Raw genomic sequence first — 12,068 nt, forward strand, 5'->3', positions numbered from 1 at the left:
TTCTTAGAAACCTGTCTCCCTCTTTTAGTGTTGAGATATCAACCATTCTTTCATTTACCTTCCCCAGCTCTGAGAAAATATATTTGTACTAGTGGCATGATTAACTAAAAGGAGCAGAGAGGAAATGGTAGAGAAATTTATAGTAGGGACAGCAAATAGAAAGACTAGAGTCTTTGTGTAATGTTTAATTTTGTATGCTTAGTTGTGTAATATCATGTTCAATTCAGGACAATTATCTAGGGACTGCTTTGTTTTAGATTATTAATGAGACTCCAGTTCTGCATTCAGGTTTTAAAGTCTAGTGGTTGCAAAAGAAATAAGAGTAGATATCTTAATTTAAAATAGTAATATAATAGTAATAAAATGGTAAATGCAATACTGTATCTCTGTGTGTATCAGAGATGATCACAGAAAAAGGTTATGAGGAGATTGAAGCTGAGGTATATATAGAGAAGTTTATATAGAATGGAGAAGTCATTTTCATGGAGAATAGAGAATGTTTAAAAATACAGGAGAGCAGCGGTCAGATGAAAGGAAGCTTAGGACAGTATGGAGATGATCCTATAGGAGAAAGGAGGTGACCAGAGGCAGTGGCCCCAGATGATGAGAATGTGAGGAACAGTTTAGTTAAATAGTGTGACCAGATACCAAAGGAACTGTGCTGATTCATTGAGGAAGAGGCCCAACTGTGGTCCTGTTGCATTGGGACAGTGACCCCCAGAGTGATTGCATGAGATCAGGCATTCTTGTGACTGCTTGGGCAGTAGTGTCTCAGAGAAGGGCTTTGATAGTAGATGACACCAGGTCAGCTGGGAAAAATGCTAAAGTAGAAACCAGGGGCTTTGATAATGCAGAAGAAGGAAGGACTCACTTTGACAGGAAGGCCCTGGGTGTACTTTACAGGAGAGAATTGGAATTTGGGGAGCTGATATTCCAGTGCTGAGTGAATAAGCTGGTCTGTGGCCTTGGACATGGAGACCTAGGGGGACAAAGCCAAGCAACAGGTGAATAAAGGCACATTCTTAAATGCAGTAGACACCCCAAATAAAGAATAATATGATTCTGGGAGGTTAGGGAAAATTTGGTAAGAAGTGATGGGGGTGTCCAGACCAGGTAAACCACCTTAATGAATCATGTGCAAGAAAAAAAGGAACTATTAATTGTTTACCTTACAGTATGCTGGGAGTATATTCCTTTTTTGTATAGGATTTTGGTTTCTTTCATTCATTTCCTCAACTTTGTTTGCTTGTTGACTTGTTTTTCAGTATGCTGAAAGTCATCAGTCCTCAAGATTTCTGTCAGTACTACACATTTTACTGGTAGTAGAAGCATATTATCAGCTTTAATTTTCCTTCACATTTTTTATCTTTGTCTGTGACCCTCTTTTTCTCTTGCACTAATTTGTTTGCATTGCTTTTTAGGGCTGTTATGTGACCATCACCTCAAGATGTCCCTCCTTTATTATCCTGGAAATTTCCTTCAACTTTCTCTTAGGCTGGATTCCTTGTTTTCTAAGTCTTAGGAGTTCCTCTTTTTGATTTCCTTCCCTCATTAGGTGGACATGCTCCTCAGTACTTTACTGAGAAAGAAAGGCAATGTTAGAGGCTTCCCATCTTTGAAAATTGCATTGTGTCATTCTCATTCTTGCTCAGTACTTTGGTACAAATTCTGAAACAGACGATTTCCCTTGAGAATTTGGGAAGCCTTGTTTTATGACTGTTTTCTCAGCTTGTTTTTCAATTTCCTACCCTTGTATGGGGCATTTTCTGTTCTGGAAGTTTTGTGGATCCCCTTAACGTTAATACCTTGATGTTGGTGCTTCATTTTATTTTACTTATTCTGTATTTGCTTAAGTAATTAAGATGTCATTTCAATTTGGAAACACTGATTCTTTGTCTTGAAAAATTTAGTTGCATTCATTAATTTTTTTGATAATTTCCTCACACTCATTTTTCTCTTCTCTCTGAAAGTTTTATTATTTGAGTACTCAACCTCTTAAACTGAGGACTTCTTTTCTAATTTCTTCTATTCATTACACTGTTTTGAGGTTTCTTCTCACAACTTTTATTTAATGGGTGTAATATCTTCTATTAGGCCTCTGAGGGTATTAAGTGTAGTCTTTGAGTTTTCTTCTGCTCTGACATATTGGTTTTATTCTAGTTCTATTGTGTTTTTGTTTCTTTTGTTCTCTTTTGTTAGTGGCTTTCCTAGAATTTCCAATGATTTTTGGCTGTTTGTTCATATTTAGGAAGTACCAAGATGCTAATTGAAAGTTCTACATGTGTCAGATGCGTCCACCAGGGGCTTTGTTGTAGAGTAACTGGATTGTTATTTGTTTGTCAGTGGGGTGAAGAACCAAATGTTGTTGTCAGTTGATCCTTTTTCTGGGTTAAACAGTTGCCCAAGAGATGAATTCTCCTATCTCCTGACAGTCACGATGGGGTAGGGAATAATAGAAGTCATCTTGGGGCCACAGTGGATGGAGATTTGGGGCTGGGATCTGTTCTTTCACTAAGGAGACTTACTTCATCACCCCATTTCAGTCTGCTGTGCTGTGTCTTCCCTGTATTGTGTCTTATTCCTTCAAGTTCTCCTTTCCTTGAGCTATGCTGTCCACCTGTGGCTAGTCCATGTGCTGTAAGTGTGAATTATTACTGGATTTGGAAAAAATAGGGAAAAAAGAATTTAAAATGTATTATTAATAATTTACAAATTGGTGCTATATTAAAATCCCAGATAATTGGATTAAATATAAATGTTATTGAAATTAATCTCACCTGCCTCTCTTTACTTTTTAATGTGACTACTAGAAAATGTCAAGTGACACAGGTTGCTTCTGTCAGCCAGTGCCGCTCTTGGCTAGAAGGGTAGTCATCTAACTGTTCTTCATAAGTACCTTCCAATAAATTATTAATTTTTCTGGCCTACACTTCACAACATTCACCTCTTCAGAGAAACCTGGTGTCTGATTCCCGAACTTCTTTTGGATTTTGGATTTTGTGGCATGCACAGGCTTTTCCTTATTTACTCTCTACCTTCTTAGGCTTAGGATTCATCTCCTCGACAGTCAAAAATCTATTCCCATCTGCTTTACATATTTAAAAAAATTCTTATCTTGCCTACTGTGTTTCCTTTTTTCCCTGTTCTTTTAGACATATGCCTTTTCAAAATTCTTTATTTTAAAGAGGATTTGGGAAAGATCAGAGATAAACATATTTGTTCATCTTCAGTCAACTGGTACTACAAAGTAGAACTTTATAAACAGAAATTTGATCATGTCTCTGACCGCTTAAACTCTTTACTGTCTCTTCATTGCAGGAAATGTAAATTCAGACTATTCTGGATGTTATAACCATTTCTCTGAGTTTACTTTTGCTGTTATGCTGCATACAACCAGCCACCAATCTCAATGGTTTAGAATGAAGGTTTATTTATTGCCCATGTCATGTTTTGCTGCTAATTGGTTATGGCTCTGCTATAACTTGTTACTGCATCCATGTCATTTTTTAAAAACTTATGGACTTTATTTTGTAGAGCATCTTTAGGTTTACTGAAAAACACTGGATAGAAAGGCTGAATATTCTGCCTTGTCCCTTCCCTCTCTGTTCCCTCTGTGCATCCTTTACTCACTCCCTCCATTATTAACATCTTATATTAGTTTGGCACATGTGTATAATTGATGAGCCAATTTTTATGCATTATTGTCAACTAAAGCCTGTAGTTTATATTAGGATTCATTCTTTGTGTTGTACATTCTATAGGTTTTGACAAATATATGGATGATGGTATCATCCAGTGAAGTTTCGCAGCCCTAAAAATCCCCTGTGCTCACCTTTTCATCTTGCCTTCCTCCCCTACAACCTGTGACACCACTGATCTTTTTATTGTTTTGTCAATGTCTTTTCATTCATGACTCCAGGCTGAAGGAGCAGCCCTTGCCTGAGAATCGCTGGAATAGGTCTCATCCACTTTAGTTGATCAGCATAAGGCTGATGCCAATTGACAGACGGAAGGGATCTTCTCCCACAGGAAGTTACCATGACATTGTAGCAACCAGAAATGGGCACTTCCCTTCATATATAGGGAAAGCAAATACTGGGAAACAATAATATCATGTACCACATAGAATCAGCACTGTCCCTAGCCACTCAATTTCCCCCAATCTCTGCCTTGGCCCTGATGAATTTCTCTCTACTCTGTACCTGTCCCACCTTCCTTTTTCCTCTTCACTAAGCAAACTCCTCAATCATTTAGAATTCAGCTTACTTACTATAAAAAGTCATTCCTGACTAGATTAATATACTAGCATATCTTAGATGTAAGTCTTGAAAATTTAGCTTTCTTAGTTACATCCTTTAGGCTTTTAGTAGAATTAAATAAGTAAGGAACTTCTACTTATGTAAATTCTCATTTCATTTTTAATTTTCATTTGATTTCGGTCAAGGTCTTCGTAGAAGAAAAATTATCTGCATACGTAAGAGTGATCATGTGATTGTGTCTGATCAAAATTGTGACCACTTGCCACACCCATTGTTTGTGACTGAAAAGTGCAATACAGACTGTGAACTAAGGTAAAAAGGAAATAATGTGTGATATAACTACTGTATAAATGCAACTAAACTAATAAGTGAGATAAATATAAAACAGTGCCTAACATAAAGTGGACATATCACTAATACCCATCATCTGCCTCTATTATAAAATTTCAGATTCACTAATGTGTGGTGAAATTCAGAAATGTATCTGAATTTTTATTCATATTACTGGCTGAATACCAGTTACCCAGGTCTCTACACTGTGTTAGAAAACAGAAGTCATTTTGCCTGTAAAATAAATATAAGTAAACTCTTGTCTGAAAGCCATGGTTTAAAGATCTAAAACAACATATCTGTAGCCTGATTCTATAATTAGCATTGAACTCATGAACCACTAAATTTATAAGTTTTATGGATTAGAGACTGTATCAATTTTCCTGGTATTTTAGTAATTAATCCATTAGATACTAAGCAACATTATGGTAGATCATGGCAGGAAAGTTTGTAGTTCTAATCTAAATTTCTTATCCTTTCCTCCTCCTTGGATGATTGGTAACAGACCAATACTAAGAACAGTAACAATAACAATCTTCCAGTTTTTCATTTTTTATTTTTGCATCGTAGCAGGTTGCATTCAGTATTGAAGGATACGAATTTATATGTCTATTTTTTATATACATAGCCCAGTGGTAGAATTGCCTGTTTTAAGTCACATAAAACACAATGACATTCTTGAGAAGCTATCAGAAATGAACTCTGTGAATTCTGTGCTTCTTTATACAGTGATACTCATAATTTGATTGCTTACTAGACTGTAATTGAGATAACTTGGCTATAACTAGCATTTTTGCTTATAATAAATATTTTCCCTGCAAACATGTCTAAATAGAGATTGGAATGAATTAATGAGGGAGTGTGATATTCTTTACAAAAACGGTTTTGCTAGTTTTTAAGGACTATATCTTTATTGATGTATTCAGATTTCCAGATATTCTCTGTTCATGTATCAAAGTACTCTCAGAGGTTTTCAAAGGGAGAGACTATTTGATTGACTAACATCAGACTAACTGATGTCTTCAGTTATAGTCTTAAATCTGCCACTAACTACTTGAGTCATCTTGATCTAAACCCCGTGTTTTCAAATGCTTTTGAAACTTGTACTTCCTTGGACAAACCTCCAAAGTTACTATCAAGTGTCAGGATAATATCAGTAGATGTAGTGTTGGTGCCCTGTCTCTAATTTAACTAGATATTTCATTTATATATATTTTGGAAGCAACTTAAGATTTAATATGGAAAAAAGTACAATTTCTGATCAAAAGAGAAAAATTTTCAAGCATTGTACCACTGGAATAGATAATCTTTTTGAAGCTTTTTTTATCTGTAATCTGAAAGTTTGAGCTATATAATCTCTTGAAATTACATCTTTACATATTTTCAGGTTGCCTTTCTGTTAGCTCTTAGAATTCTTAAAATTGAATTTCATGCATGAGTTTCTCTAAATTCACTTTTAAATTTGTGTTAATAGCACATTATCCTTTTTTTCTAGGTGGCATGTCATTGGCAAAAGTGAATGTTCATCCCACTGTGGTTCAGGATACAGATCCTTGGATGTCCACTGCATGAAGTACTCCATCCATAAAGGACAGACTGTTCCAGTAAATGACCACGACTGCAGTGACCAGATTAAACCTCCTACCCGAGAGCCATGCCATGGTGACTGTGTCTTAACAAGATGGCATTATTTAGAATGGTCCCAGGTATAATAATTATTGGTTAAAGAAGGTTGTCTCCTTTCTCTTAACTGAATATTAAATTTCTCTGAAATACATATTTGTAAACAATTTAATTTTTTTATCTCCAAAAGTCATCTTTTTAAATTTCTTTTTCTTTTCTTTTTTTTTTTTAATCAGTGTTCTAGGAGTTGTGGAGGAGGAGAACGGTCTCGAGAATCTTATTGCGTGAACAACTTTGGCCACCGTCTTGCTGACAGAGAATGTCAAGAGCTGCCTCGAATGATTGTAGAGAATTGCAATGAATTTTCCTGTCCCATTTGGGTTGCTAGTGAGTGGAGTGAGGTAACATTAAAAACATGAGGCTTAGAACTATTATAATATTGTGTTAGGAAACTTTGCATCAAAGACTTTATAAAATTCACACATATTTAACTTTATCATTTAAAAATATTTTTTATTAAAGGCAGTAAAATTTTTTAAATGGCTATCCTTAAACTATTTACAGTTATTAAATTAAATTATCAATAACATTTGCTGATGTCTAATCTACAACTATAACTATTTTTATAAGAAAGTGCAGTGGCCTCGATATATACTTATTCCAAGGTTAATTTTGTATCTTTGTTTCTAGGACTAGTGGACATTTCAGTGATACTTGGGGAGCAGATATTAGGGGTGGTGGTTTTGCCCAGTGGATGTCTCTAGAGGATTTGGGTTACACTGAACTTAGAAATTGTCTCACAGCTGTATTTTAATATGTAAATTGATCCTTGCATCATTTTGTAATGTATCGTGTTGACTTCTTACAGTGTCTTGTTACATGTGGAAAAGGATCAAAGCAGCGGCAGGTTTGGTGTCAACTGAATGAAGATCACTTGAGTGATGGCTTCTGTAATCCAAGTACCAAACCTGAATCTCTAAGACCATGTGAGCTTCACGCATGTGCTTCTTGGCAAGTAGGACCATGGAGTTCTGTGAGTATATGCAAAATTTTGACATTACTGTTAGTTTTGCTATGGTAAATATTTCAGCTTTGCTTTTGGATTCACTTTAGTTAAATGAAAGTCTTCAAATCTCATGGTTTTATTAGTTTTGATTAAACTATAAATATTTTCACATTCTGTGCTTACGTTGGCATCTTTACCATATTTAGAATAGGCATTGTTAGAATAGCCAACCAGGAAGCTGCAAAGTGAGCAGTGATCAGACTGGATGAGTGTGGGTAGTGTAATATCCTGTGAAGATTACCAAAGTTGATGGAAACCTTCTTACCTCTTTCTTCTATATCTCTTTGAAATTTCTTCAGTGTATTAAGTGACATACATACACCAGATAGAGTTTGAAAGTATTTTGTTTCTATAATTGTATTGACTCTGCCTCCAAAATATCAGGCCTTTACTGATATTTTTTTACATGATAACTTTTAAAACTATATTAATAATATACATTTTGTGGACCTCAGTATTTTAGTAATGTCTATATAAGTTATTTAAATAAGTAGGCAGGATGATTGAATTTATTAATTTGAATAATAATTTCTTTTGAATCTGGTATAAAGTGCTTGTATAAGAAGATCTACTGAAAGTATATTATTAACTATATATTTATTAAGAAAATGGAAGTTTATGTAATTTTTGAAAAACAATGTTTTTTGATATCTATTTATCTTTATCTTTCAGTGCACGGCTACCTGCGGACTTGGGTATCAGATACGTGCTGTTAAATGTGTCAGCGAGCTCTTTAGTGCAGTATTAGATGACAGAGAATGTCAAGGGGCCAGTCGCCCAGGTGATAGGCAGGTAAAGGAAGCAATCTTTGTGGATTATAAATAAAAATATTTATTATTTATCAGGAGGATTGCTAATATGTTCAAATTATTTTTATATGTACTTTTTCCACTTAAACTTCTATGCCTTAAAAATGTGTGCATGAAATAGAATTTGTTATTCTTGGTTTTGAAATTCTTACAGCTTTCTTAAGACATAGCTTACACTTTATCTGCCATTATTCATTATTTATTAACTTGTGTATTATTGTGGATTATTCATTTAACTTGTGTATTCCCATTTTTTGAACTGTGCTTGTATAACAAGATCTATTATTATGAACTTTTGAAGTGTGTTTTGCCTTTTTAAAGTGGAGTTCTGTACTTTCAGAATGTTTCAGCCTAGTGGTATTTTTGAAGGACTTTGCTCTTTCAGTTTTCAACTATCAGATGGAATGATCCAAATATTGATATTCAGTCTTACTGTCCACTGCTAGCACTTGAAGTACTTTGAACTTTTGAAAATAAAATTCTTTACATCATTTATTTTCGACTTAGTATGCAACTATTGTTGAATTAGATATTTAATAGAGACAATGAAAGGCCAAAATGAATTTAAATGTGGTTGATTAATTAAATGATATTCTTTGAGATCTATTTTTCTTTTGAATAGGACTGTATAGTTACTCCCTGCCCAATTGTCCCCAATGTTGGGGCTACTTCGTTACCAGCTGTTCCTATGGGAAAGGTAGCACAGTGGAGACATGGTTCTTGGACCCCAGTAAGTGAATTTATTGAAGTGATATAGTATTTCTTATGGAGGTCTTTAGACACCAGCAAAATGTTTGGGACAGATTTGCTTAAGTTAATGTATGTATTCATTCTCAAGTATTTTGATGGTAGGGAACAAGTATAGGGTTTAGAAATAGGTCATTTAATGGCTAACTCATGCTCTGACTTTCAAGAGCCTGTGTTTATGTGCAGGAAATGTGAGCCTTTTATAGATTTTCTAATCTATAAAATGAGGATAATGATACTTATGTCACAGGTTGTTATAAGAAACAGATGTGCTATTAGGCATTTATTAACTTTTAGTTAAATTACGGACATTTTAATGTTATTTTTCTGAACTGAAAGTTTTAATGTATTTAGAATTATCATTTGCTTTAATCTTAAATTTTAATTAAGTCTTTTAAATTATTTTAATGATATATTAAGATTCCCTTACATAGCATTTTTAATTTTGAAATATAACTAAGTATTTCAAAACATTATATTCATTCAAATTTTATATCTGTGAAATTTATGATCTAAACTGGAATATTTATTGCCCCATCTGTATTTGATTGAGAAATGATGCCAGGTAATGTTATTCCTAATTTATGTTTTCTCAAGAAACTTGATGTTTTAGAAATGTGAGTAACAGCTATGGTTAAGGAAAGTGGGAGAGGTACTATCTAACATTTCAATATTATTTGATTTCTTAAGTGCTCTGTGTCTTGTGGAAGAGGTAATCAAGCCCGCTATGTAAGCTGTCGTGATGCTCATGATGGAATAGCAGATGAATCATACTGTGCACTCTTACCCAGACCTGCTGAAATATCTGTCTGCTTTAGCCCTTGTGGAGAATGGCAAGCAGGAAATTGGTCACCTGTAAGTATCCTCATGAAAAAATAGGAAGTGAAATGTTTAAATATAATATATGATATTTTATATAATATCAATGAAGTATATTACATAGTAAATGTTGACTAAATTTCTCGTCAGTGTTCAGCATCCTGTGGCCATGGAAAAACAACTCGACAAGTTTTATGCATCAACCACCAGCAGCCAATTGATGAGAATTACTGTGACCCTGAAGTTCGCCCCTTGATAGAACAAGATTGTAACCTGGCCGCCTGCCCACCCATGTACAGCCACTTTCCTAGTTCTTCTGAGCAGCCAAGTCATTTCCCAGGCAGGCATTTTCCATTAACTCACAAACCCGAAGATAATCAAAATCAGGGGGTCCATCTGTCAATCAGAGGAAACCAATGGAGAACAGGACCATGGGGATCAGTAAGCTGTTCTTTATTGAGTTATATTATTTCTGTAATTTTGTTATATTTCAGCCCTTTAACAGATCTGTATATAATGACATCAAATGCTTTTAATGCTAAATTTATCTGAAGATCAATAGTTTAAATCTTAAATGGATTAAGCATTTTTGATGCAGACTACAACTCCCCAGAGTTCTTATTGAATTATAGACTAATGTGATATTATGATTACAAAGGAATGCACTTAAAAATAATCTGATTAGGGTCCATTATAATAAAAATAAGAGAAAACCCTTTAAGAAGTAAGACTACAAATGTTTATGAAAAAAATAAAACAAAAACTTACTGTGATAGCCATGGAATAAACTAGGGTAAAATCATGGTAAACTACCAAAGGTATGATTGTAGTTCATATTTTACATGATATTAATGATACAAATTAAAGAAAAATACCAAGGTAAAAATCAAGTGACTTAACACTGTTTTGTTTTTGTTTTTGTTTTTTAATTTCTTCCTAGTTAATCTTAAAACTGTAATTCCTTTTTACTTAACATTCAGGATGAAGGTGGAAGATTATTTCCTAATGCATAATTGAAAGTCCTACCTTTCATTGACAAATTTTAATGAAGCCCTCAGTAAAATTTAAGTGTTTTTGTCAGATTTTCATGATTCAAAGTTTGCTTTGGGTTGAGTCAAGGCATGATTTTTTTTTTCCACCATGAAAATTCACATTGTAAAATCTGCAGTTCATGTGTGTTTCTATTTTATTCTGGCCAGTGTTCTAGCAGCTGTGCTGGAGGTCTCCAGCGTAGGGTTGTGGTCTGCCAGGATGAGAATGGACAAAGTGCAAGTTACTGTGATGCAGCCTCAAAACCCCCAGAGTCAAAGCACTGTGATTCGGGACCTTGTCCACGCTGGAACTATGGAAGCTGGGGAGAAGTAAGTCATAAGATTCCCCAAATTTGTGGAGAATTTTATATATCTGAAGACCTAAAGTAAAGTGCTTTTTGACATTACCTCATTATCCCATACTGCTGGATAATTTTACTTCACTATATATGGAAAGAAATATTTTTCTTAATTGAAAGATCAAAACCCTGTTCTTTTAATAGGTGTTCTCTCATTGTGTAAGTCACTCACTCATGACAGAAAGCATGTATTCCAGATTTGTAAATAGAACCTGCTATGCTACTCAGTATGACTGTGAATTACTGGTATCTTTCTAACTTTTGTACATTATTATTCAAATATCTTAGAAAATTGGATTGATATAAACACAGAAAACAAGGTGAATATGTAGACCATATTTAACTCCTATTGTTTAGTCATTCATTTGATGAATTTTCTCCTTTAAGCTAGATAATTTTCAATTATTAAGCACTTTCATCATGCCCTGGTGCTCTTTGGCACTGAAAATGTAAAGATAATTTCTAAAATGGTCACTTTGAATATTAATCCCACCCTTATTTTGAATGGGAAAGAATAAGAAACAATGATGTATGTTAGTTTGGGATGAATAAAATAAATCAGCTAATTTAATTAGTCAAATGTTTTTGCTTAATTGTTTTTATTATGTAATTTTCTTCATAGGGAATTTATTGGAAATCATTGCTTAAAGGCATACTTTTGGCTAGGTGCTAATAAACATCAAGTACATGTTTCATATATACTTTAATATTTTCCAAAATTAAGTAACTTTAGCATTACAGTATTAGTAGGTATACTCATTTTACAAGTTTAAATCATAGGAAAACTATAAACAAATACAAACTTTTATCATTTTGGTACATTTACTGCTAGATTTTTGTTCTGTATAGATTACAAAAACAGATTTATATTATACATGCTGTTTTCTGTCTGGTTTTTATATAAAATGTATTAAATATATATCCATGTTTATAAAATTTGCCCAAAATTTGACCTATCTCATTAGCTCTCATGGCTACATAATAATTCATTGATTATAATCCATACATTTTATAATTGATACTCT

The 12,068-nt window shown here is 33.9% G+C and overlaps 1 protein-coding gene across 1 annotated transcript in view; it reads left to right on the forward strand.

The window, feature by feature from the left end:
• Adamts20 (ADAM metallopeptidase with thrombospondin type 1 motif 20) overlaps nt 1-12,068 on the forward strand; it is a 146,286-nt gene that overhangs the window by 69,968 nt on the left and 64,250 nt on the right. Inside the window, exons 19-27 of the mRNA XM_078014858.1 lie at nt 4,445-4,571; nt 6,085-6,295; nt 6,449-6,613; nt 7,081-7,245; nt 7,951-8,070; nt 8,710-8,817; nt 9,525-9,689; nt 9,804-10,094; nt 10,853-11,014. Coding sequence (XP_077870984.1) covers nt 4,445-4,571; nt 6,085-6,295; nt 6,449-6,613; nt 7,081-7,245; nt 7,951-8,070; nt 8,710-8,817; nt 9,525-9,689; nt 9,804-10,094; nt 10,853-11,014 — 1,514 coding nt within the window. The remainder of the gene's footprint in view (nt 1-4,444; nt 4,572-6,084; nt 6,296-6,448; nt 6,614-7,080; nt 7,246-7,950; nt 8,071-8,709; nt 8,818-9,524; nt 9,690-9,803; nt 10,095-10,852; nt 11,015-12,068) is intronic.

The sequence above is a fragment of the Ictidomys tridecemlineatus genome, chromosome 6 (genome assembly GCF_052094955.1).
Source record: "Ictidomys tridecemlineatus isolate mIctTri1 chromosome 6, mIctTri1.hap1, whole genome shotgun sequence".
NCBI classification, from domain to species: domain Eukaryota; kingdom Metazoa; phylum Chordata; class Mammalia; order Rodentia; family Sciuridae; genus Ictidomys; species Ictidomys tridecemlineatus.